Source organism: Ostrinia furnacalis, unplaced genomic scaffold (genome assembly GCF_004193835.3).
Source record: "Ostrinia furnacalis isolate ACB-3 unplaced genomic scaffold, ASM419383v2 OfSCF1207, whole genome shotgun sequence".
Lineage (NCBI taxonomy): Eukaryota > Metazoa > Arthropoda > Insecta > Lepidoptera > Crambidae > Ostrinia > Ostrinia furnacalis.
Window position 1 is genome coordinate 410,447 of NW_021131446.1, and position 26,173 is coordinate 436,619.

General features: G+C 43.2%; 5 protein-coding genes across 5 annotated transcripts; 3 read left to right on the forward strand and 2 right to left on the reverse strand.

The window, feature by feature from the left end:
• Nucleotides 1-300: 300 nt before the first annotated feature.
• Nucleotides 301-1,557, forward strand: LOC114351838 (MICOS complex subunit MIC19). Its single transcript, XM_028303174.1, has 3 exons — nt 301-557; nt 887-1,162; nt 1,305-1,557. The coding sequence occupies exons 1-3, from the start codon at nt 453-455 to the stop codon at nt 1,419-1,421; spliced, it is 498 nt and encodes a 165-aa protein (XP_028158975.1). The 5' UTR covers nt 301-452; the 3' UTR covers nt 1,422-1,557.
• Nucleotides 1,558-1,670: 113 nt separating this feature from the next.
• On the forward strand, nt 1,671-2,314 carry LOC114351840 (uncharacterized). Its single transcript, XM_028303175.1, has 2 exons — nt 1,671-1,889; nt 2,010-2,314. Exons 1-2 carry the CDS (start codon nt 1,771-1,773, stop codon nt 2,272-2,274), a joined length of 384 nt encoding a protein of 127 aa, XP_028158976.1. The 5' UTR covers nt 1,671-1,770; the 3' UTR covers nt 2,275-2,314.
• Nucleotides 2,315-2,425: 111 nt separating this feature from the next.
• On the reverse strand, nt 2,426-3,217 carry LOC114351837 (pre-rRNA-processing protein esf2). The gene is made up of 2 exons (XM_028303173.1): nt 2,873-3,217; nt 2,426-2,797 (listed from the first exon to the last, which is right to left on the reverse strand). Exons 1-2 carry the CDS (start codon nt 3,099-3,101, stop codon nt 2,463-2,465), a joined length of 564 nt encoding a protein of 187 aa, XP_028158974.1. The 5' UTR covers nt 3,102-3,217; the 3' UTR covers nt 2,426-2,462.
• Nucleotides 3,218-4,232: 1,015 nt separating this feature from the next.
• Nucleotides 4,233-6,256, forward strand: LOC114351836 (protein RTF2 homolog). The gene is made up of 4 exons (XM_028303172.1): nt 4,233-4,394; nt 4,483-4,662; nt 4,837-5,046; nt 5,399-6,256. Exons 1-4 carry the CDS (start codon nt 4,326-4,328, stop codon nt 5,927-5,929), a joined length of 990 nt encoding a protein of 329 aa, XP_028158973.1. The 5' UTR covers nt 4,233-4,325; the 3' UTR covers nt 5,930-6,256.
• A 1,381-nt stretch (nt 6,257-7,637) lies between these two features.
• Nucleotides 7,638-25,926, reverse strand: pigeon (gamma-secretase activating protein pigeon). Its single transcript, XM_028303176.1, has 14 exons — nt 25,691-25,926; nt 25,185-25,610; nt 24,873-25,012; nt 24,509-24,640; nt 22,982-23,152; nt 21,785-21,965; nt 20,654-20,958; nt 16,985-17,158; nt 15,729-15,929; nt 14,768-14,941; nt 13,170-13,363; nt 11,426-11,640; nt 10,361-10,567; nt 7,638-7,973 (listed from the first exon to the last, which is right to left on the reverse strand). The coding sequence occupies exons 1-14, from the start codon at nt 25,749-25,751 to the stop codon at nt 7,825-7,827; spliced, it is 2,730 nt and encodes a 909-aa protein (XP_028158977.1). The 5' UTR covers nt 25,752-25,926; the 3' UTR covers nt 7,638-7,824.
• Nucleotides 25,927-26,173: the final 247 nt, after the last annotated feature.

Consider the following 26,173-nt stretch of genomic DNA (forward strand, 5'->3'; position numbering starts at 1 on the left):
CATGGATACTAGGAGTCACCGTATAATGTGACTAATGGAAGTTACAAATAAATGGAACGAAACCATAGCTGTGCCGTATCCTGAAAACCTCAGAATTATTATCAGTCAACCAATGTTAGTCATAACCAGCAGTAAAATAAGAGAAGAACAATTCTGTTTCAACGAAACGAGCAAGCACAATTTTATTGAGAAGAGAAAACAGAAATCGATGTCGTTCCTACTTCCTACCTTCAAATGAAGATTTTGGACTATACCGCCATCTATTGGTAAACGATAAAACCTACCAAAAAAAAAAGGAATTGCCAACCTCAGAATATTGTAACCATAGAGTATAGAGCAGAACGTCGTATGACATTTCTTTTTGTAATGTCACAAGTTGACGTACACGTCAAAAAATGAATTTTCGTGAGGTGCTTTGCCGATAACATTATTTGAAACACATTTTTATAAACATGGGTGGCTCTCAAAGCACTAGAAAAGTTACTGTGGATAATGAAAATGCTATACAAGTGTCCCAAGAAGCGCTAGATCGGATACAATCCCAACTATCTGCAAAAGTAAATACAAATGTTTCATTACATAATTTAGATCAATGTCAACTCTCGGAACGAGATAGTAAATAAAGAATAACAGTGCTTGACATCATTTTATTAATTAATAATTTTATTGCAAACAATACAGCCCATTTGAATTGTGTTTGGCAATATCTTATTGATGATTTGAGCCCTGTGCATTGTAGGTTAGTTTTGTTAAATCTAGGGTGTATTGCTATTTCTCTTTCAAGTAGGTACTAATAGCATAGTGAAAACCTTTAAATTCTCCTTCAAATATGCTACATTCTCCTACATAATAAAAACAAATATTACTGACACATGTTTTTTTATAGCAATCTGAACCAGCGCAGCCGCCGCCTCAATACGCACCGCCACCTCAGTACGCTCCGCCTCCTTCGTACGATCAACGACGACAAGCCGACTATGCATCCGAGGAGGCCTACTGGGCCCGGCGCATTGAGAACTTAAAACGGGCACACGAAAAGATCAACTCTGGCATGCTTTTAGAATATCAAAAAACATTGAAAGAAGCCAATGAGCTATTTGAGCTAACACAGTCTGACAAAGTTGCCACTAAATTACCACCTTGTCAGGAAGAGAAAGCTAAGGTAAAATTTTTACATCTAATATTAGAACTGCCACTAAAGTAATATTTAGAATTTAAATCCAGTACAGTTATTACAGCTTAACAAAACCCTCAACTGAGAGCATAATGAAGGCATTTACTCATAATACCTTTGTTTTTTCCAGGTTCTTGAGTGCTACAGTACAAATCCCAATAAGTCGCTCTCATGTTCAGTGCTAGTGAATGAATTCAATGACTGTGTCTGCAAAAGTCGCGTCGCTGCTGTTACTGCATCCTCCTGAGCGTAGAGTCGTGTAAATAATGGTCTACTGAGACTTCTTGCAATAATAGCTGTCAAATATCGGAATTTCTGGAATGGTTGGCTCTGGATGTAGATTTAATATTATTAAAACTGTATGAATAAACTGTTAATTTAAAGTTGTGTTTTAATTTTGTTCTCTGAAAATATGAAAATGTAAAAGCAAATCTGTTATGTTCATAGCCTAAAATGTGGAGAGATCTTTTTGATACATTGAGCATTTATTATCTGTTCTTACTTTATGTTGTTTGTTTCCATAGTAACCATAATGGCATTGAAATAACTTGGCATTTCTGCACCACTGGTCTTCAAAAATAATAACAAATATAAAAATGGCTTTGCCTCCTCCAGAGGAAAAGAAACGAAGGGTGCCACTGTACCCTGGCTTCCCTGAGCTGGCCAGATCTGATGTCAGCATCTACCCATCATATTCCAAATTGGCATTAGCATAGTAAGTGTCATGTAACCAAAACAAGTTGTATTTAAAACTAGTATGCAAATCCATAAATTATTGATTACAATTTGTATATCCTAAATGCAATAAAAGGTCTGAAAAGGAGATTGTTTTTAGCCGCGTGGTTTGTCGCCATCGTTATCATTGGGCTAGCGTAGCCCAACGCAAGCAATTCATGAGGGAGCTGCACAGCTTTGAGAAACTCCAGCCAAACGCACTGGACGGAGTGAGGGTGCACCGGGAGTTCTCGCAGGGCATCCTCTCGCACAAAATACCTCCAAGGCGATACATACAGAAGTTAACACCAGACCCTCTGAACTCCCATGAAAGAATGAGAGTGGAAGAAATAATAAGTGGCAGAGTTAACTTTAGTGAAAAATAAGGAGCCTTTTGATTCATGTGGTAAATAAAGCATTTCAGTAGTTGATTTAGCTCCTCATATGATATTAATCAGATTTGGAAATAAAATTTATTTCTCTAGCCTATTCTTTAACTCACTAAAAATTAATTCTGAATAAAGGAAACATTCATATTTTTTTAAATCCTATTTATTAAAACATAAAACTAGTATTATTCTTCAAGAGCTTTTCTCTTTTTCATCTTCTTGCTTTTCTCAACATTAGTCTGCAAGTAGTGTGCCTCCTTCTTAGCCTGAGAGATCTCAGCACGCAACCTCTGTTTGTAGGCAGCTCTTTCATAGGCCAACCTCTCACTCAAGTGTATCCACTTGAACCTTGGAATGTACTTGATGTTCCATATCATGTCATAGTACCGGGACTTTTTCCTGCTCCCAATTTTTGTGTTGTTCAACTTTGTTGCAACCTCTTTGGCCACTTTCTTCCTTTGAAACTCCACCCAACCTTCTGTGAACTGGTTAGGAACACGCTTACGTTTCTCCCCTGGCTCTAAAAAAAATAAAACGGCATTATTATCATTTTAGAATCATTGCAACCATATCAAGATAACCTCAAAATACTTACTGCCACTTGGTTGAAGATAGATTCTTCCCACATCACCAAACTGTCCAAATATCTCGCGAATCTTAGCAACATTCATATAGGGAGGGATGGTAGATAAATAAATAATGCCTTTCTTTCTTAATTTCTTCTGCTTTACCACATTTTCTGAGTCCGATATACTGTCTCTCGTGCCACAATCGGATCCATTTTCAGGCACCCTTTCCATCTCTTCCCGTGAGGCAGGAGACATTATTTAAATATCTTCCTAATTAAAGGTTTTATGTGAAGTTTTTAGATTATAATTTTAAAAGATTTAATCCAGAATAAAATCATGTGGCTTTGTTGACAATTTTTGACTTTGACGCAGTGTTGCCAGTCGGGTCTAGTCAGAAATTACCAGAAATATAAAAAAAAGTAACCTTTTTGAACAAAAAGTAACCTTTATACGGGGGGGGGGGTGCTGTGCTGAGCGATGATTGTGTAAAAGGTTGTTCATGGATGGAAAATGAATACAATTGATCATCTAAATACGAAAAGTGACCAGTTGTATAAAAACGTTTCATGGATTTGCGTTTTATTATCGAAAAACATTCGCTAAAACTCATTTTTCTTAACAAATAATAAATAAAATTCAAGTTTAAATGCACTTTATGACATAATTTTTAAATTGTCACTATTAATATTTTTTACTGAATAACCTGTCAAGTTAATTCTACAATTTCTGAAAAATCACCTAAAAGTTACCTTTTCATTAGTGTAACCTAAAAGTAACCACAGCAGTTCAAAAGTAACCAAAAAGGTTACAAAAGTAACCTTCTGGCAACACTGCTTTGACGTTGTTGACGTCGTCTATTTGACCTTTCTTCTTTTTTGATGTTGGCAATACACGTCGAGACCAACTTGATTTGTGCCAAGTGAGACGAGTTACAAAATGAGACCAAGTGGGATTGTGGTGCTTTAATGAGACTTCATGTGGACTACTTGAGAGAATCCGAAGAATCACACTGCACTGTGACGTTTACCTCCGATTGGCCGAAACTCTTTGCAACAATATACTTAGGTCGTGTTAGATAGAGGTCGTGCAGCAAGAATTGAGGCGATTATCACAAGCAAACATTTGTTTCTGTAGGTTTCTGTATAAAATATGCTCAACGCACTAATGTCTTGCGTAGTCTTTCATATGCCGGTTCTCGGACGGTATGTGTTCACCTCAACTTACGCTGCGCAAGTTGCGCAACCATATTCAACAAAGAAATGGTAAAATAGCCTTTGTCCAAAGCCGTAAATTATTATTTAAAAAGTATGGCAAACTTCAAAATTTGACACATGAATGACATTGACAGTCGATCGATCATCGATGACGTCACTCACAAACAATCGCATATTGTTGCATTGAGTGTCGTCTGTGTTTTGTAAAAAGGAATTATAATAATATACATTAATTACTTTATTTCATAATCAATCTAGTTTAAAAATGGGTTGCGATGGTGGTACTATACCTCGGAGAGACGAACTCGTTCGTATGAAAAAGAAGCCTGAACAAGTAAGTAAATATTTCATAGTCTCTTGTTTCCCAATAATACCACGAATATGACCACGAATCTTATTACCCTAATCTTTTTCATTTGTAGAAAGACAAAGATGCAGAACGCTCATTCAAGTGGCGCAACTGTGCGTTGTCGCAGCAGCCTCTGCAGGAGCCAATAGTCGCCTGTGGACTGGGAAGGCTTTACAGTAAAAGCTCTGTACTTGAAGCCCTATTGGACAAAGAGACGAAACCTGAATCTATCAATCACATTAAAAATCTCAAGGTAAGCTATTCTTTTTTGTTTGCCCATACTTATAATACAAGTATCATTTTCAGACATTCGACAAACTAGGTGATGCCAACCAATAATCCCACATAATTATTCATTGAACATGTGTTTTATTATTGGTGTAAATTGAGCAACCCTAAAANCGCTAAAAGTTCATTGTATTTCCAGGATATCAAAGACCTACAGCTGGTAAAAAACCCAGCATACGTAGCAACAGAACACACTGAAGGCACTGTTGGAGATGGCAGCGCACCCTACATCTGTCCGATCAGTGGACTTGAGATGACGGGCAAATTCCGCTTCGTGTTCCTGTGGAGCTGTGGCTGTGTCTTGGCTGAGAGGGCTTTGAAGGAGGTCAAGCAGAATATCTGTCATATGGTAAGACTTACTTTAACATTAAATACTAAGCATAAAATAAGTTAAACACTACTTACCCTCTTTATTTCATCATTTTCAATTCATTCTGTGCACACATGTTTAGAGTTGCGGTTTAGATTAATCTATGGAATATTATCTGTGCCTGAATATGACTGTAACTTGTTTTGTGAGCCTTAAATAAATAAATAAATAAATAAATTTTCATTCTAAATGTTAAAGCCATTATGCAAATGTATTAAGTTCAAAACAAGATAGTACAATTTAACTTTGCTTATTGTTATCAGGATAATGAATGGTCAATACTCCAATAATAAAATGAGAAATTAACACTTTTATTACTTCATACTTTCAGTGTCAACAACCTTTCACTGACAACGACATTGTAGTACTTAACGGAACAGAAGATGACATCGAAAAACACAAAGAAAAGATGGCTGTGCGTGTTGCCAACCGAAAGAGCAGTAAAAAGTCCAAGGCAGGCAAAGTTGAAATTAAAGTTGAACCATCGACATCTACTGTCACATCAACCACTGATAGTTCATCTACCTCAGTCGATGCCAGCATAAAAAATGAAAATGAAGTAAAAGAAGAACCACAAGCTGGACCAAGCCAGGCAACTAAAAAAGAAATGGTTGATACAATCCCACTGTCATTACCAAAATATAATCCCAATAAGATAGCTCGGGGACACTTTGGGTCAAGCAAAAGGGCACATCCAACGGAGCTTGTGGAAGACCCTTCATATAAAAAGACTAAGAAAACATACAGTATAGCAAAGGACCCACAGTCAAGTGAGGTGTACAAGTCTCTGTTTACTTCTCACAAAACAGATCAGGAGCAGCAGAGGGCTCACTGGGTTACTTATAATCCATTTTACAATTGATACACTCATTATTATTTAGATTAATGCCCGTTTTCACCATCAATCCCTTATTTTTAAGTGACTCCTGTGACAACAAAATTCCTGTTATTTGTTACCATAGGGTTCACTTAAAAATTAGGGATTGATGGTGAAAACGGGCATAATACACTACAGTTGCCGCGAATAATCGCTATTATTCGGTATTCGGCATTACTCGACATTTTTTTGATATTCGTCGAATACCGAATGGTAGCTAGTATTATTCGGCATTCGGCGAATAGTCGTCTAAAATAAACTTTTCGTGAACAAAAAAACTAATGAGTTAAAAATAATAATATTTTTATTATTTTCCCTAATAAAACAATACACAATATCAATTATTATTTGTAATATGTACCTGTGCCTATCATATTCATGAAATTAAGTTAGGCTTTTTAATTAATATTTAAAATCCAACAGAGGCAGATTGTGGTGCAAAAAAATATTTTTTTCTGCACGTTCGGCAGCAAGTCGGTTTGGTTTTTCCTCGTAAATTAAACCTGCCTCGGAAAATATTCTTTCTGAATAAACAGAGCTTGCTGGTGTGATTAAGTATCGTTTAGCAAGCTTACTTACCTAATATAGGAAATCTATTCTTATTGGTAATCAAAGTCCACCATTCATATGGGTTTATTTTTCTGTTAGCCTTTGCTAATGCGATGTAGTGGGCGATTTCTTCAGCAGTGGCATTCTTGGGGTGCTCTTCAGTAGGTTGCTCAATAGATGATTCTTTAAAACATGTCCAAAATTTACTACATATTATGTAGGTATGTATAACATGAAACAGATTTCTTTAACTTTATTGTTTTCTTTTATCACAACCTTATTTATTATAAATTAGAAATAATTTTAATGTTTTTATGTCGAATAGTAATGTCGAGTTATTCGACTATTCGCCAAAGTGAATGGCGATTAATCGGTATTCGACTATTCGCTATAACCACTATTCGCGGCAACTCTATAATACACTTATGTATCTTACCCTTGTATGTTGATTTAGACACAATAATTAAGGTAGATATTGGCACCTGTGCCAATAATAATTTAAAAAATCTAAAATTTTGATCTAGCTCAACTACTAGGGGAAACTCTTAGATAATTATTATTGTCTAGATAATTTTATTGGTTTACAAATAAATAAAACATAATAATGTTACTTTAGTTTCATTTTTATTGCACAAGTAACTACAACACAAAAATTGCACTATGAAATATTGCACACAATGTTAAACACCTTTTAAGTCCAATTGTAAAAACAAAATTTGTGCTCTTTGGTTTGATGAACAATGAACAAAATCAGGTCACTAAGTTTATAAATCACATGATAATAAATTAAAATAATATGGAATGTCTGAAATATGTACTAACAAAAATACTAGCTTATCACAAAGTTATTGTAATACTATGGGATTTGTAATACATCGCTAGAACTTTGGCAGCCAGTCACATTTAAATACGCTGCATCTAGCCTATCAAAATCTATAAATAAACAATCCACCAAGGTATTCCTACTTAGCAAAAATATGACCATTACTACAAATCCTGCATAGCCAGGTTTCACTACACCTTAGCTACTAATAAAACTGAAATGNTACTACAAATCCTGCATAGCCAGGTTTCACTACACCTTAGCTACTAATAACACTGAAATGAAGGATTGGATAGCTATAAGTAACTGCGCCGTGGCATCTTTATTTTGGCATGCATTTGAAATATTCCCCTCAATCACTAAATCCTACGCTATTATCCTAATTAAGTACATAAAATGAATAAATAACGTTTTGGTATAAACTTCACAAAAATCCTACGACGTAATTGTACTGGAATGTTTTAAGATATGGCAAGAGTGGAGATTATTATGGAATGCTATAGATTCTTCATGCAGCGGTTTCCTGTTGGACCAGCGCTAGAGTCGCCTCGATGATGAGGTTGAAGTCCAGTTCATTGAGGCTCGCTTTGGCTGTCAGTAGGTCGAGGAATGTGTCAAGCGGTGACAAACGCTCGCCAGACGGCAGTGCTGCTATTCCTGAAAATAAAACATTACGTTTTACTCAACATGATAGTATTTTTTTACTATTACTATTTTAAAACTGATTTCGTTCAAAAATCTTTACGTCCGCACACCACAATGTCTCAATATGTCTGACCAGTCACCAGTGGCAGTGAGCGGGGCACTAAAGCTCGTAGAATCGATGGCGGTTAGGGCAGAAAAGTCCTCGGAAAGGTGATCACGGACCAGAAAAAAAATTGTGGGCAGGCCTCCCACTAGGTGGACTGACAGTCTGGTGAACGTCGCAGGAACGCAGGCAGGTAGCGAAGGACTGGTCGTTGTGGAAACTTTGGAGTAAGACTGTTGTTCACAAGCTACATCATAAATAAATCATACATAAATGGTGGGTGTACTGACCAGTGTATGAGGTATACCTAGAAGCTGCCACTCAGCAACGTAGCGGCGTGGTCGCGCGCCAACTACACTAGACGTAACAATCGCCTCGTATTTGAATACGCCGTTTATTAGTTCTAACACTGACCTGTGTGCGCAGCCTGCCTCGCACGAGCAGGGTCTCTAGCTGCTCCACTAAGCAACGTAGCGGACATGGTCTCGCGCGCGCAGTACAAGCGCCAAGTACTCAACACTCGCCGGCTAACCATACTAGACGTAGCTTGTTGTTATCGTCTTCACTGTTCACTCGCTAAGTCTAAGAAAACACCAAGTGTACTAACCGGTGTGCGCAGCCTGCCTCGCACGCGCAGGGTCTCTAGCTGCGGGCGCTCCTCCACTAAGCAAGGTAGCGGCATGGTCTCGCGCGCGCAGTACTAAAGCGGCGCGATGCGGCCAGGCGCCGAGTACTCAACCCTCGCCGGCTAACTATACTAGACGTAGCTTGTTGTCATCTTTGGCTGAAAATAATTACACGTAACGTCTATAAATACGCTAGGTGTACTAACCTGTGTGACGCGGCCCTCGCCTGCCAACTGCACTAGGCGCAGCTTGTTGTTCACGGAGTTCTGTCTTCTTTGGCTAGAAAGGACACAGGGTCTATAGCTGCGGGTGCTCCTCCACTAAGCAGCGTGGCGGCGTGATCTCGCGCACGCAGTACTAACGCGGCGCGATGCGACCACGCGCCGAGTACTCAACCCTCGCCGGCTAACTATACTAGACGTAGCTTGTTGTTATCGTCGTCAATGGCTAAGAAAAACTGTTCAGCAGCCTACCTTGCACGCGCAGGGTCCACTAAGCAGCGTGGCGGCGTGCGGCCTTGCGCCTAGCGAGAGGCGCGCGCGGCCTTCGCGGTCCTTGCCCGCCAACTTATAAAACTCATTTATTTTTGCAAATAGGCTTTTAAAAAGCACTTTTACACGTCCCAATATTAACCTTACCACTGCTTCGGGACAATAAATGGGCCAGTGCTGAGAAGAAGCAGCGCAAGAAACTCAGTCACTATTGTCAGCCTCCTTTTCAAGGGTTTGCAGTCTTCAGTCTAAAAGTAACAAGCACTACATTTGTACATACGATATTTACTCGAATACTAACCGGTATGAGCGGCTTGTCTCGCACGCGCAGGATCCCTCGCAGCGGGCGCTCCTCCACTAAGCAACGTAGCGGCATGGTCTCGCGCGCGTAACACGAGGGCAGCGCGATGAGGCTAAGCGCCAAGTACTCAACCCTCGCCGGTCAACGGTATTAGACGTAGCTTATTTTCGCCATCTTTGGCTGAACAAGACTGTTCACCCGCTACGTCTATAAACATGCCAGATGTACTGACCTGTGTGCGCAGCCTGCCTCGCACGCGCAGGGTCCCTGGCAGCAGGTGCTCCTCCACTAAGCAACGTGGCGGCATGGTCTCTTGCGCGTAACACGAGGGCAGCGCGGTGCGACCAGGCGCCGAAAGCTCGCAGCTGCACTATACGTAACAAGCGTTACGTCTATAATCATACCGTTTGTTCTTTCTATGTACTAATCGGTGTGAGCAGCCTGTCTCGCACGCGCAGGGTCTCTAGCTGCGGGTGCTCCTCCACTAAGCAGCGTAGCGGCATGGTCCCTTGCGCGTAACACGAGGGCGGCGCGCGCGGCCCTCGCCTGCCAACTGCACTAGACGCAGCTTGTTGTTCACGGAGTTCTGTCTTCTTTAGCTAGAAAGGACCCGATACGTCTACAAAACCGCCAAGTGTACTAACCAGTATGAGCGGCCTGCCTCGCACGCGCAGGGTCCCTCGCAGCGGGCGCTCCTCCACTAAGCAGCGTGGCGGCATGGTCTCGCGCGCGTAACACGAGGGCAGCGCGATGAGGCCATACGCCGAGTACGCAACCCTCGCCGGCCAACTGTACTAAACATAGCTTGTTCTCGTCATCTTTGGCTGAAAATAATTACACGTAACGTCTATATCTATAAATACGCTAGGTGTACTAACCAGTGTGCGCAGCCTGCCTCACACGCGCAGGATCCCTCGCAGCGGGTGCTCCTCCACTAAGCAACGTAGCGGCATGGTCCCTTGCGCGTAACACGAGGGCAGCGCGATGAGGCCACGCGCCGAGAGCGCGGCGCGCGCGGCCCTCGCCCGCTAACTGCACTAGACGCAGCTTGTTGTTCACGGAGTTTTTGCTGTCGTCGTCTTTGGCTGGAATAGAGACAAAAGATATAGCTTTAGCACCGTAGAAAAAACCGTAGAAATTCATCATCATCATCTCAGCCATAGGACGCCCACTGCTGAACATAGGCCTCCCCCAATGCTTTCCATGTTGCCCGGTTGGTAGCGGCCTGCGTCCAACGCCGTAAGCGAACTAAAGTCGCTAACATAGTCCGACGGATTAGCAAGCTCAAGTGGCAATGGGCAGGGCACATAGTACTCAAAACTGACGGCCGATGGGGCAGCAAGGTTCTGGAGTGGAAGCCGCGTACCGGAAAACACAGCGTGAGACGACCACTCACAAGGTGAACCGACGACATCACGTAGAAATTCAATCAGTAATAAATTTAGCGTATACTAGACCTTATGTTTAATCTGAAATAGATAAGCCATCCCACCCCTTATAGCTTACGTGAAGAGTGTAGGACAAATCCATTCATTTGTCTCTGGTAAATTAGATAGGGCTGTGCTCTCGCAGTTAAGAATGACCATATTTCCTGAACCCCCTTTTGGTTTATAATTCGACATAGAATTAGGATCCGGAATATTGAACAAGAACGAAATAGAATCTATTTGACGACCCTCCGAAGTCAGACCATAAACGTGACACCAAGATAAACACTAAATCAGTTCGAGTTATAAATTCCGAGCAGAGACAATAATCGACCCAATTATCTAATAGCACGGCTAATAGTCCCTCGTCCAACATGCCTGTCTGTGTCCCACCTCACACTTACGTAACAAAACGTAACGTAACAAATGAGAAGCTTAAAAAGTTCTAATTCGCTGATCCATGACCTAAACGCAAGCAAAAAAAAAAAGTATTAATCAAAATCAGCAAGTACTCACAAGCAATAATAGCCTTCATGACGTCAATCTGCAGCTCGAACACGTTCCGATGCACGTACATAACGAACGCGTGGAAGGGCAGCGTGCGGTAGCCCAGGTACGTGAAGAAGGAACTGAAGCCCTGCGGCAGCGGGAAGGCTAGCGAGTCAGCTGCCAAATAGTACTGCTCGAGCACTTTGAACACTATGAACGCGTGGCTCGGTTCCATCTCGTCACTGGAATGGAGAGGTGTAATTGATAAGTTAAACTAATTCTTAGAGGCCTCCTCGATTTGGAGGTTTTGTCCTTAAATTAACCTTATGGGGTATTTAATTTGGGGAATTCACAGACAGCAAAAAAAAGCATCGCTTTCGTCAAGTCGTAAGGTACGGTTATAACGAATCTATCTTGCTCGATCAGACTGAGAAAGAAATTGGTTTGCGAAATCATTTTCAAGTGAATTAATCTTGATGAAGCTTCGATTTAAAAAGTGTCACTTATAACAACGATCTTTGATTTACGTGCTTATAGGCTTTTAACTTTTTCTGTTGAAAATTACGGGTAAAACGTTTTCTTTACCAAAGCCATTAAGTAATTTTCGAGTGTCTGTCTCAAAATTTATGAAGTTTAATGAGATTTCGATATAGTACCCCCAAACCGTAAGCTGTGATTAAACCATTATTTGTGGGAGTGAGATGGAATGCCAGTGTCAACCATTTAGCCCAATTACGTTAAAAATATACACTAAAGTAAATGGCAGAGCTGACTTTGACATTATCTTAGAAATGTAGATATGAGAATGTAATCGGTGCAAAAATTAAAACAAAAACCTCCAAAAAGTATTGTAAAAATGCGTGTAGATATGAAAGAATATCTGCGTGTAAAAAGCCCAAACACAAAAACCAAAACGAGACAAAATCTGCAAATAAACCAATAACAACTGAAACCCATAGTAAAACACCAACAGCTAAAACCAAACAAAACGAAAATAAAACCACGACACAAGAAGCGACCAAACACTAGCCCTAAACGTAGTCAAGAGGTTGGCAACGTATTTATATTTATTTTAAAAATTTTTGAATATTTCAAAAACTTTAATTTTGTTTTCTGAAGGACTTGTTATTGGCCCTTGTTTTCAAGTTCCTTGAAAGAATGTTTTTAAGAAAAAAGTTTGATCCCAGCAGCAGTTCACATTTTAAACGTTAAGAATATGCAGCAATAGTGGCGATAACTTCATAAATAGATTTACTGTTGCTTAAGCTAACAAAGGAGGTTTTTTTTTCTACCACTTATAGGCTAGGCTAGCCGATATATTGTCCCGAATTGGTGGTATGGCAAGCTATATTTGCGACGTGTAAAGGTTACTTCTTCTCCGCACAGGCCCATTTATTGTCCCGAAGCAGTGGTAGGGTTAATACTGGGCCCGTGTAAGTGCTGTAAAGCCTACTTGCAAAAATAAAAATTCACGTGACATTGGCGGAACAGTGGCGAAAAGGCACAAGTTCATCGCCATGAACAAAAGAAGAAGAAGAAGAAATAAAATGAGTTTTGAGTGAGAGTTTTACGTTGCCAACCCCATACTACGCAATAAGTATAGTTCCAAAATACTGAACTGTCCTATGCATGACATTGACAGTGGGGCGCCACCGTCAAAACCGGAACGCTGGTTCCGATTTTTGCCATGTTGGAAACCATATAGTTGAACGATGGTAACGCCCCCCTGTCATTGAGTTTGGTGGGACAGTTCAGCGTGGGTCATCTATACATGAAAGTGAATCCTCTCTGCTGGTTGGAAGCCGGCGTCGCTGCCACCGCGCGGCACAAGGCACGACACAACGACCGCGACGCGTCCAGCTGCGCCGCCGCCCAGCGCGTGGCCACCGCGTGCACGCCGCTCTCCACGCCGCCCGCGCCCGCGCCCGCGGACCGCATCAGGTGCACGCTTACTTCGCGAAGATTCTATGCCCGAGGAATAAGGTTCATAATTGATTGTAGCTAAAAAGGCTAATCAGAGAGCGTGTATGCCGCTCTCCCCGTGCAGGTTCTATGCCGCGAGGAATAAGGTTGATAATTGAATGCATAGCTAAGACATAGAGCGTGTGAACATGGACTGCGCGAGATGTGTCCAGTTGCGCAGGTTCTCAACGCTCGTTCACCGCGTGCACGCGCCGCCCTAAACTTGCTCGTGGCTGCCGTCAAGCGCATCAGGTGCACGCTCACCTCGCGCAGGTTCTATGCCCGAGGAATAAGATCGATAATGGAATGAGGGAGCGTGCAAGCATCTCTCTACGCGCAGTTTCTATGCCGCAAAGAATAAGGTTCATAATTGATTCCTAAAAAGGCTAATCAGAGAGCGTGTATGCCGCTCTCCCCGTGCAGGTTCTATGCCGCGAGGAATAAGGCTCATAATTGAATGCACATGTAAGACATAGAACGTTTGAACATGGACTGCGCGAGATGTGTCCAGTTGCGCAGGTTCTCAACGCTCGTTCACCGCGTGCACTCGCCGCTCTAAACTTGCTCGTGGCTGCCGTCAAGCGCATCAGGTGCACGCTCACCTCGCGCAGGTTCTATGCCCAAAGAATAAGATTGATAATAATTGATTGCAGCTAAATGCTAAACGCAATCGCCATAAAGCGCATCAGTATAACGCTCTCTATGCCACGAGAAATAAGGGTGATAATTGATTGCAGCTAAAGGCTCAGTAATCAGAGAGCGTGCACGCCGCTCTCCACGCCGCCCGCGCCCGCTCTCGCTGACCGCATCAGGTGCACGCTTGCTTCGCGCAGGTTCTATGCCCGAGGAATAAGGTTCATAATTGATTGCAGCTGAATGGGAAACGCAACCGCCGTCAAGCGAAGATTCTATGCCGCGAGGAATAAGGTCGACAATTTAATGAGGGAGCGTGCAAGCATCTCTCTACGCGCAGGTTCTATGCCGTGAGGAATAAGGTCGATAATTGATTGCGTATCCAAAGGACTAATGCGCGAGATGCGTACGTGGCTACACGCACTCGATGACTGCTTGCATGCCGTACTAAATATCGTCGGCAGCTAGTTGCCGAGGACAAGGTGCGTGCTCAGCGTTAATTCACCGCGTGCACGCCGCTCTAAACATTACTCGCAACCGCTGTCAATCACTAGGTGGATCTCACCTAGATCGCGTAGATTCTAAGCTACGCGAGATACCTTGAGAGTTGAGTTAAATTTTGTGATTTAAATTTTTAAGGTAATGATAAGCCTGAAAACTAAGTGGTGAGGTTGAGTTACCCACCTATGATAAATGAAGAAACATGTCAAGTACACTAGATAAAAACAGTTTTTGGACTTAATTAAAACTAATCAACAATAGAACAAATCTCACCGCGGCTATAACGTGCTCCTGTCTACTCGCAGTGCAAACATCCAGCTCGAAGAACGGCAGCAGGTCCTGCGCCGACGCCGACGCGCGCCGCGCCCACCCGCCCGCGCCCGCGCCGATTGCGCCGCCCGCGCCGCTCGGCGACAGCGGCGTGCTGCAGCGGGACACCGCCTCTGGCTGCAAGTAATATGTTGACACCACCAATCAATTGACGTACTTTTTAAAACTGTCAAAACGAAACTCTCCCATAGATTTTGTATGGCACTACGAGCAAGTGACGTTACTATTTTCAACTCAATTAAACTACTTTTTTCAATTACAATGCGACCTAAAATCGTAATTTACAGGTAATTTAAAATTAATTAAGTTTTTAAGACCAGAATGAAATGTGAAGTAGCTTCTATTACAACCACATATAGTACCATTTAGCTCGCAGCACTGACCTGGTAACAATGCAGGCTCACGCGTAGTTTCTCCAGTACTTGCGCGGGCGCAAGACGCGGCGGCGGCGGCGCGTGTAACGCGGCCCACACGCGCGTCCACACGTCTTTCGACTAGTGTGAAGTAGAATCTATAACCTCTACATAAGCTACAATCTAGCTTGAAGCACTGACCTGCTAGCAGTACAGGCTCACACGCAGTTTCTCCAGCACTTGTGCGGACGCAAGGCGCGGCGCGGCCCACACGCGCGTCCAGACGTCCTCCGTACACTCTCCGAATAGTGTGAAGTAGAATAACAACTACATAGCTTGAAGTACTAAGACTATTGGCACTGACCTGGTAGCAGTGCAGGCTCACGCGTAGTTTCTCCAAAACCAGCGCGAGCACAAGGCGCGGCGGCGGCGGTGCGTGCAGCGCGGCCCACACGCGCATCCACACATCCTTAGTATACTCGTACTCACTGACAGTGTAAAGTAGCATCTATAACCTCTACATAACCTACAATCTAGCTTGGCGCACTGACCTGGTAGCAGTGCAGGCTCACACGCAGTTTCTCCAACACTTGCGCGGGCGCAAGACGAGGCGGCGGCGGCGCATGTAACGCGGCCCACACGCGCGTCCAAACATCTTCCGCGAACTGCAGCACGCGCTGTCGAGGAGCCAGCACCACGGCCGCGCCGCTCCACAGCTTCTCTTGGCTCACTGACACTACAGTGCTGCCAACCTAAAGAAGTGTAAAAAAAACATGATTTTCATTTGTTTTTGTTGCTTCTGAAGCCGGCATCACAAGTTGGCTCTAACGTTGGTCCCATTTGTCCTATGTGTGAATTTAGAAATTAGTAGTATTGGCTCCAACGTTATGATAAGCTATTTTCTAGATTTACATGCTAGACGAGGAATGTTGGGTTCAACATTGGGGCTAACGTGTGGATGGCTCCACAACACAACACTGATGGTCAACAAAATGAGATCTTTTAGATGATTCAACACTTTAAGATTTTGTACCCAATCGTCCGTTAATTTATCTATGTAAGTAGAGAATAGATGACGAGACAGTGGCAAATGGCGAATTTCCAGAGGAATAAGTAAACATAGATAACCTTGACGTCAGCGAGCTTAGCGGGCAGCGTGCGCAGCATGAACGCGATGACGCCGGCTACCAAGAACTCTTGTAGCAAACGCTTCATGCCCAGACTAATGCTCTGGTTTACACACAACCCTAAATCAGCTGCGGAACTCAGTCACACAGTAACAAACCTTGACGTCGGCGAAGTTGGCGTGCAGCGTGTAAGGCAGCATGCGCATGAGCGGCAGCGCAGACGCGGGCAGCGTGCGCCGCGTGAGCGCGAAGGCACCGGCTACAAGGAACTCTTGTAACACGCGCTCCAAGCCCGGACCCACGCGTTGGTTCACACACAACCCTAGTCAGCTGCTAGGAACACAGTCGCACAGTAACAAACCTTGACGTCGGCAAGGTTGGCGTGCAGCGTGTAAGGCAGCATGCGCATGAGTGGCAGCGCGGACGCGGGCAGCGTGCGCCGCGTAAGCGCAAAGGCGCCGGCTATCAGGAACTCTTGTAATACGCGCTCCAAGCCCGGACCAATGCGCTGGTTCACACACAACAATAGTCAGCTGCTATGAACACATTCACACAGCGTACGCCGCGTGAGCGCGAAGGCGTTGGCCACCAAGAACTCTTGCAGTACGCGCTCCAAGCCCACACCCACGCGTTGGTTCATACACAACCCTAGATCAGCTGCCAGGGACATACTTACTTACCTTGACGTCGGCAAAGTTGGCGTGCAGCGTGTAAGGCAGCATACGCATGAGTGGCAGAGCAGACGCAGGCAACGTGCGCCGCGTGAGCGCGAAGGCACCGGCTACCAGGAACTCTTGCAGTACGCGTTCCAAGCCCGGGCCCACGCGTTGATTCACGCACATCCACGAGATCAGCTGGCGGGAACACAAGACAATAAGTAAGGTCCAAAAATACATAACTTCAAACAATAAGTTCACGTTTCAACCAAAAGACGTCCACTGCTCGATAAAGGCTTTCCCAAGGATTCTCATAACGAGCGCTCCTGCGCTACTCGCATCCATGCGCTTCCCGCGACCATCACTTGATCGTTGGTGCAATAAGTGGGAGACCTAACACTGCACATAATCCTGAACTTCGAAGTTCCTTATATTCCATTTATATCTCTCATTCTTTTTCCCATCTATCCGTCTTTTTAACGGCAGTCGCATCACGCCGCTTTCATGTAGATAGGATATATGCCAGAGAGAGGATACAGAAGGCACTCATCTAAGACTAAAATGTTTGGTTACTACCTACCAAACTTAAAATCCATGTAAAAATGGTACTGATGATACAGAATTCAAACAACATACCTCTTCAGCCAACTCAAAGTTGCCCTCATGCAGGATCAGGTAATGCATAATGGCCAGCTTATTTTCAACCACCGTGGCACTCTTGAACGTGGCAGCTAAGTCCTTCTCCTGGACTGTCATGGTGACCACGTCCAGCGTCTTCAGATCCACCATGGCGTGGGGTCCCCAGCCCAGCAGGGGTCCAAGGGATGGGCCGCCTTCTGTCTCTTCTAAGGGAAGCACGATGTGGCAGCATGGCTCGTGATACAGACTGATGTCGATTAGATGGGTGAACAGCATTGGGATGTTGACTAGGAGGTGGTTATCTGTGAAAAAATATATTTCTGTACAATGCATGTCATGCCATTCTTGAAGCCAGGTTGAATTACAGCAATGCTAATCGATACTGTCGTTGAGCCTTATTGCCGATTCCAAGGAAGCGTGGTCAGTTCAGTCTTCACATATTTGATGTACTCGAATTTGGTTATTCCTACCGTTAGATAATTCCTGGCAATTAGTGGTGACTGAGTTTGTTCCAGCGTTTCTTCTCAGCACTTGCCATAAAATATGTTTGTCTCGAAGCGCTGGTAGGGCCCAAAAGATAAGGAGACATGTAAAGTGCCCCATAAGGGCTACCTTTTCTTTTTTTATTATTTTCTATAATACTATTTTGACGTTCATAAGTGCCACTTGTGGTCTAAACTGAATAAATACTTTTGATCTTGATCATGATCTTGAAAGTCAGGTACAACGCTATGCACCACGCAGCCGTGTTGCAGCAACGTTATGGACTACGCAAAGTTGACCCCAGAGTCTTTGAGAACAGCGCTTTCTTACAACATTAGTGATGTCGTGACTCACCCGCGTAAAGAGTGTACGAAGGCCGCAGCGACTTGGCCCGCGCCCAGGGGAGGTCGGGCACGACACTATGCACCACGCAGCCGTGTTGCAGCAACGTTATTGAGTACGCGAAGTTGACCCCAGAGTCTTTAAGGTCAGCGCTGTCTTCCAACACCAGGGAGGTCGTGGAGTCGTCGAGTGGCTAGAATAAAATTACATTTTTAGGCTGAGTTACAGCATCTTATTTTAGCCGTGACTATAACCATAACCGGTGTTTTTTGTATTTTATTTTGGCGCAGGACCGTGCATTGTGGAAAACTTTGGAGGAGGCCTTTGTCCAGCAGTGGACGTCATTTGGCTGAAACGAACGAACGAAGAGTAAGTAGGTAAGGGTAAGACTAATAAAGGTACCTAATTACTTAAAAACTGACTTTTCATGTGTGGTGTATCATCAAAAAGTTTCGTTTTCCTAGATGTACCTTGAACACAAAGTTTGCGGAACACTGCTGTAATAGATAGTCTAGTGCCCTTTTTCTTCATCAATCCCTAATTTTTAAGGGACCCCTATGAAAACAAAATTCCTGTTATGTGCACTTAAAAATTAGGAATTGATGGTGAAAACGAGCTCTCTCACCTTATACAGATAGTGGTGGCATATGCACAGCACGCCGCGCTGGTCGCACAGTATCTGCAGGTCGAGGCTGCAGTCGTGCACGCGCAGCGGGACGGGATCATCTTCATACGCGCCGCACGCCGCGCCCTCGCTCGAGCTTGGCACGTGAGGGAGACTCAAGGGAATGTTCAGCTAAAAACAATAGGCATAGGACTCAAAATAGAGTGACCATTGGCCAGCTAAAAACATAGGGTTGGCCCTCTGGCATAGAGATCAAAATAGAATGGATCCTCGTACGCGCCGCACGCCGCGCCCTCGCTCGAGCTCGGCACGTATGCTCGGAATGTTCAGCTAAAGACAATAGGCATAGGGATCAAAATAGAGTGACCATTGGCCAGCTAGAAACATAGGCTCAGGTCACAAAAATAGGGTTGGCCCTCTAGCATAGGACTCAAAATTGGATGAACCTTCGTAAGCGCCGCAAGCCGCGCCCTCGCTCGGGCTCGGCACGTATGCTCGGAATGTTCAGCTAAAGACAATAGGCATAGGGCTCAAAATAAAGTGACCATTGGCCAGCTAAAAACATAGGCACAGGTCACAAAATAGGGTTGGCCCTCTGGCATAGAGATCAAAATAGGATGAATCCTCGTACGCGCCGCACGCCGCGCCCTCGCTCCAGCTCGGCACGTGAGGCAGGCTCAGAGGAATGTTCAGCTAAAAACAATAGGTATAGGGCTCAAAATATAATGTGCAGTTCATGGACGGGAGGCTTAAAGGAATGTTAAGCTAAAAAGGCATAGGGCTCAAAATATGTTTCATATAAAATATTAGTTGTTTAGGGGACACCCTAAGATAAGATATTAATTAATAAGTTAATTTTAAAAATAATTGTAAATGAAAATAGTTATAATACATACAACAGTCTCATGTGGCAAATCAGCATGAAATTGCAATGCTGACAGAGTTGGAGTCATTTCTGATGGTGACTTCACTTCTTCGCCTTCAGCAAAGCTCTGGGAAGGCTGTCGGTAGTGGATGTAGTAGAGAACCTGTGAATATTAGTACAGAAAATAAAGTTAGGATAAATAATACATGTATAACAATTTGCAGAACTACCTACCTAATTTATTTTCTGTTTGTTAGACTGTGCCAGCTGAAGTAAAAATTTTTGTAAAAATGTAAGTTGAATTCTCAACAAATCCTTTTTAATAAAATTAACTAATAATATTACCTAATTATCATCATGAATTACAGTTTATTATTATCTAACATGACTNTTCCCAAGGATTCTCATAACGAGCGCTCCTGCGCTACTCGCATCCATGCGCTTCCCGCGACCTTCACTTGATCGTTGGTGCAATAAGTGGGAGACCTAACACTGCACATAATCCTGAACTTCGAAGTTCCTTTATATTCCATTTATATCTCTCATTCTTTCCCCCAGCCGTCATCTATCCGTCTTTTTAACGGCAGTCGCATCACGCTGCTTTCATGTAGATAGGATATATGCCAGAGAGAGGATTTACAGAAGGCACTTATCTAAGACTAAAATGTTTGGTTATTACCTACCAAACTCAAAATCCACGTAAAAATGATACTAATGTTACAGAATTCAAACAACATACCTCTTCAGCCAACTCAAAGTTGCCCTCATGCAGGATCAAATAATGCATGATCGCCAGCTTATTCTCAACCACCGTGGCACTCTTGAACGTGGCTGCTAAGTCCTTCTCCTGGACTGTCATGGTGACCACGTCCAGCGTCTTCAGATCCACCATGGCGTGGGGTCCCCAGCCCAGCAGGGGTCCAAGGGATGGGCCGCCTTCTGTCTCTTCTAATGGAAGCACGATGTGGCAGCATGGCTCGTGGTACAGACTGATGTCGATTAGATGGGTGAACAGCATTGGGATGTTGACTAGGAGGTGGTTATCTGTCAAAAAATATATTACTGTAAAAACAGGCCATTTATTTATTTATTTATTATTAGGCATACACAACAAGTAACAATCACAAATAATATATAAAGAAAGTAACTTACGAGTATGCTTATATCTAGATCATTCTAGATGCCCACTTGAATTACAGCAATGCTAATCAATATTGTCATTGAGCCTTATTGCCGATTCTAGTAGCAGTATGTTTATTATGGACATAATGCGCAATCGCTTTACGCCAGTTGTCTTCCAGTGTTGTTTAGGTAAGTAGTTTATTGTCTATTTGTCACCGTCGCTCACGCTGGCATCTCGCTTTACGTGGCAGGGATGGCAACATTTAAAACTTCAGTTAACGTTTTTCGGAGTAGCCTAGGGAAGGTTGGGGACTATATTGATGACAAGGATGCGTGGTCAGTTCAGTCTTCACATATTTGATGTACTCGAATTTGGTTATTCCTACCGTTAGATAATTCCTGGCAATTAGTGGTGACTGAGTTTGTTCCGGCGTTTCTTCTCAGCACTTGCCATATGTTTGTCTCGAAGCGCTGGTAGGGCCCAAAAGATAAGGAGACATGTAAAGTGCCCCATAAGGGCTACCTTTTCTTTTTTTATTAATTTCTATAATACTATTTTGACGTTCATAAGTGCCACATGTGGTCTAAACTGAATAAATACTTTTGATCTTGATCTTGATCTTGAAGGTCAGGTACAACGCTATGCACCACGCAGCCGTGTTGCAGCAACGTTATGGACTAAGCAAAGTTGACCCCAGACTCTTTGAGAACAGCGCTTTCTTACAACATTAGTGATGTCGTGACTCACCCGCGTAAAGAGTGTACGAAGGCCGCAGCGACTTGGCTCGTGCCCAGGGGAGGTCGGGCACGACACTATGCACCACGCAGCCGTGTTGCAGCAACGTTATTGAGTACGCGAAGTTGACCCCAGAGTCTTTAAGGTCAGCGCTGTCTTCCAACACCAGGGAGGTCGTGGAGTCGTCGAGTGGCTAGAATAAAATTACATTTTTAAACTGTTACAGCATCTTATTTTAACCGTTATTAACCGGTGTTTTTTGTATGAAAATTGACAGACTTTTGACGTTCGTTAAAGTTAAAGTAAGATGGTGCAGCCCAGCCTTATGCTTCAACCACACCAACGCATGCAGATCGCCTCCTCCTCCACCTAGCCGGCGCGATCAAAGGCCAATGACAAGTCGCGTGAACTGTCATAGGTCGCACGACCTGTCATCGGCTTTTGATCGCGCCGGCGAAGGCGATCTGCACTCGTTGATGTTGTTGAAGCTTTAGAGTACAATGAAGGAGACCATAGCCCGACTGTATTCACAACCTGTATGTACTCCTGGTTCAAACAGCCGCGTGATTTCTTGGTGGTTATCATTGGTGAGGCAATGAGGCGGTAAGCGTGCGGTTACGGTTTGATGCAAATGTACGAGAACTCCCCAGCAACCGCCCGATTATAGCTGTGTCTGAACCAGGCCTTCGTACAAGTCTTGGTTAACCTGTAATACAGTGTTCCGCAAAGGGTGTACCGTGGTCATTAGATGATGTTCCTCGGAAAAATAAGTTTATCTTAGGTTAGGATAAGTAGGCAGGCCTCCTACTAGGTGGACCGACAATCTGGTAAAGGTCGCGGGAAGAGCCTGGATGCGGGCAGCGCAGGACCGTGCATTGTAGAAATCCTTGGGGGAGGCCTTTGTCCAGCAGTGAACGTCATTTGGCTGAAACGAACGAATTAACGAAGGGTCAAGTAAGTAAGTAAGGGTAAGACTAAGAAAGGTAATTACTTAAAAATTTACTTTTCATGTGTGGTGTACGCAAAAAGTTTCGTTTTCCTAGATGTACCTTGAACACAAAGTTTGCGGAACACTGCTGTAATAATTAGTCTAGTGCCCTTTTTCATCATCAATCCCTAATTTTTAAGGGACCCCTATGAAAACAAAATTCCTGTTATGTGCACTTAAAAATTAGGAATTGATGGTGAAAACGAGCATAGTTCTCTCACCTTATACAGATAATGGTGGCATATGCACAGCACGCCGCGCTGGTCGCACAGTATCTGCAGGTCGAGGCTGCAGTCGTGCACGCGCAACGGGACGGGATCGTCCTCGTACGCGCCGCATGCCGCGCCCTCACTCGAGCTTGGCACGTGTGGCAGGCTCAAGGGAATGTTCAGCTAAAAACAATAGGCATAGGGCTCAAAATAGAGTGACCATCGGCCAGCTAAAAACATAGGGTTGGCCCTCTGGCATAGAGATCAAAATAGGATGGATCCTCGTACGCGCCGCACGCCGCGCTCTCGCTCGAGCTCGTCACGTGGGGGAGACTCAAGGGAATGTTCAGCTAAAAACAATAGGCATAGGGCTCAAAATAGAGTGACCATTGGCCAGCTAAAAACATAGGGTTGGCCCTCTAGCATAGGACTAAAATTTGTATGAACCTTCGTAAGCGCCGCACGCCGCGCCCTCGCTCGAGCTTGGCACGTGCGGCAGGCTCAGGGGAATGTTCAGCTAAAAACAATGGGCATAGAACTCAAAATAGAGTGACCATTGGCCAGCTAAAAACATAGGCACAGGTCACAAAATAGGGTTGGCCCTTTAGCATAGGACTCAAAATTGGATGAACATTCGTAAGCGCCGCACGCCGCGCCCTCGCTCGAGCTCGGCACGTGGGGGAGACTCAAGGGAATGTTCAGCTAAAAACAACAGGCATAGGGCTCAAAATAAAGTGACCATTGGCCAGCTAAAAACATAGGGTTGGCCCTCTGGCATAGAGATCAAAATAGGATGGATCCTCGTACGCGCCGCACGCCGCGCCCTCGCTCGAGCTCGGCACGTGAGGCAGGCTCAGGGGAATGTTAAGCTAAAAACAATAGGCATAGGGCTCAAAATAGAGTGACCATTGGCCAGCTAAAAACATAGGCTCAGATCACAAAATAGGGTTAGCCCTCTGGCATAGAGATCAAAATAGGATAGATCCTCGTACGCGCCGCAAGCCGCGCCCTCGCTCGAGCTCGGCACGTGAGGCAGGCTCAGGCACGGTAATACTATCTATACAGTATTCCAACTCGGCCATATTTTCAACCGACTTCAAAAAAANGGTTTAATACAATATAATTTTCATTTTAAATCAAACTGACTGAAAATGACAATTTGATTAGTTTTTGAACAATTTGACCGTAAATGACGGTCACTCAAATGCAATCAGTTTTGTCATTTTTAACATTTGGGCACCGACGTCCATTCGGCACATTCGCGACACCCCCGACTTTTGCATACCGAGCGCATACCGAGATTTGAATTTCGAAAGAAAGTTCTCGCAGTTCTCGTTTCGTCTGTTTATATGAAGTTACAATACTGTATGATATTATTACCGTGGCTCAGGGGAATGTTCAGCTAAAAACAATAGGCATAGGGATCAAAATATATTTCATATAAAATATTAGTTGTTTAGGGGACACCCTAAGATAAGATATTAGTAAGTTAATTTTAAAAATAATTATAAATGAAATGAAAATATTTATAATACATACAACAGTCTCATGCGGCAAATCAGCATGAAATTGCAATGCCGACAAAGTTGGAGTCATTTCTGATGGTGACTTCACTTCTTCGCCCTCAGCAAAGCTCTGGGAAGGCTGTCGGTAGTGGATGTAGTAGAGAACCTGTGAATATTAGCACAGAAAATAAATTTAGGATAAATAATAAATGTATTACGATTTGCAGAAGTACCTAATTTATTTTCTGTTTCTGTGCCAGCTGAAGTGAAAATTTTAGTAACAAAGTATGTAATTGAATTCTAAACAAATCCTTTTTAATAATAATACCACAAAAACATCATCAAGGATTGCAGATAATTATCTAACATGTCTGTATAGTTCTTGAAGTATTAGTTACCTGATTAACACAATCCCACTGTGCCCAAGAAAAAACCTTGACAATCTTCTCAGGTTCTGTATAAATGCCATCAAAACCCCACTTTTCTGTGCCATCGTCACATTCATTCAGGAACATTGGGCTCCGGTAAATCTTAATACCTTTAAGAAAATACAAATTTATAGTAGAATTTATTTATTTATTTAAACTTTTAGCACACATACATACAATGCACTGTGGTGGACTTAATGCTCGATGGTATGGACTGGCAGAGAGTCAACCACAAATTAATCATGTAATATGAAGAATAACTAGAGAATATAAAATACTTACATTCAAGATGTTTGAATAACAGAAATCTATCATTTCTAATGCCCGGGCTGTATTTATTGCTTTTCCCATACACATACTGGACCATAATCTGTTTGGTGGAGCTCTCCTCGACCTCTACTGGTACTCTGTCCTTTTCATTCAAGAGACAAATCAAATATGGACAGTACAATGGTTCCTTGATGTCATTGTCATCCTCAGGCAATAACTTGACCACATAAACCAACAAGCTTCGAGTAGCATTCACTGACGCCTGCACGATATTCAATTTCTCATCGAACTTATGAAGAACACTCAATGTTTTAGTTTTGTTTGTATACACGCCGATGTTCAATACTTCTTTATCGTGGTTATCTTTAGAGATCCATGTCAACACTTGAGATCCATCCTGCTCCTGCCCTAATAACCGCCACTCGTGTGCAGTTACTTCTGTAAAGAGGTTTCAGCATCCTTAGCAAATCAGAAACATATTAAAACAGAAAGGACATTGCTATTATCATAGTACCTACCTTCCTCAGACTGGGCCTGAAGCACTCCGCACAATTTGACCGCAATATTTTGTGCAGCCATCTCGATTTATCATAAATAGGTCAGATTCACCTGTTATTGTAACATATTCTTGCAATCTTACTACTCCGCCACGTTATCAATACAGAAATAGCGCACCTTTATTGACTTTTCTCGCTCAATTTTCTATCAGCTGGCGCCCAGCTGTAGTATGACATGAAGTTAGCAATTTCATGTTGACCAACATCAAGATTCTAATTTCAGCTACCAACGCCATCAATATGGCGCTACCGTTAAAAATCGACCAATCACAAGCGAGCATTGAATTTACGTAAAAATTTCGTTATACGGAAAGGTATTGTAAAAATATTTTATTAATTTATGAATTATTACTTTTTCCACATAAAAAGCTTTTGTGTTGAGTCAATTTCATTTTTTCGTTGCAGTATAATAACTTTAGAATATTTCCTTCATTATAAATCACA

Coding starts and splice junctions, on each gene's coding strand:
- LOC114351838 (XM_028303174.1), top strand. CDS start 453: ATGGGTGGCTCTCAAAGCACTAGAAAAGTTACTGTGGATAATGAAAAT. Junction 558..886: donor AATCCCAACTATCTGCAAAA/GTAAATACAAAT, acceptor GTTTTTTTATAG/CAATCTGAACCAGCGCAGCC. Junction 1,163..1,304: donor GTCAGGAAGAGAAAGCTAAG/GTAAAATTTTTA, acceptor TGTTTTTTCCAG/GTTCTTGAGTGCTACAGTAC.
- LOC114351840 (XM_028303175.1), top strand. CDS start 1,771: ATGGCTTTGCCTCCTCCAGAGGAAAAGAAACGAAGGGTGCCACTGTAC. Junction 1,890..2,009: donor TCCAAATTGGCATTAGCATA/GTAAGTGTCATG, acceptor GATTGTTTTTAG/CCGCGTGGTTTGTCGCCATC.
- LOC114351837 (XM_028303173.1), bottom strand. CDS start 3,101: ATGTCTCCTGCCTCACGGGAAGAGATGGAAAGGGTGCCTGAAAATGGA. Junction 2,798..2,872: donor CTATCTTCAACCAAGTGGCA/GTAAGTATTTTG, acceptor TATTTTTTTTAG/AGCCAGGGGAGAAACGTAAG.
- LOC114351836 (XM_028303172.1), top strand. CDS start 4,326: ATGGGTTGCGATGGTGGTACTATACCTCGGAGAGACGAACTCGTTCGT. Junction 4,663..4,836: donor ATCACATTAAAAATCTCAAG/GTAAGCTATTCT, acceptor TTGTATTTCCAG/GATATCAAAGACCTACAGCT. Junction 5,047..5,398: donor AGCAGAATATCTGTCATATG/GTAAGACTTACT, acceptor TCATACTTTCAG/TGTCAACAACCTTTCACTGA.
- pigeon (XM_028303176.1), bottom strand. CDS start 25,751: ATGGCTGCACAAAATATTGCGGTCAAATTGTGCGGAGTGCTTCAGGCC. Junction 25,013..25,184: donor GTTATTCAAACATCTTGAAT/GTAAGTATTTTA, acceptor ATTTTCTTAAAG/GTATTAAGATTTACCGGAGC. Junction 13,364..14,767: donor AGGAGCACGTTATAGCCGCG/GTGAGATTTGTT, acceptor CCTCGGGCATAG/AATCTTCGCGAAGTAAGCGT.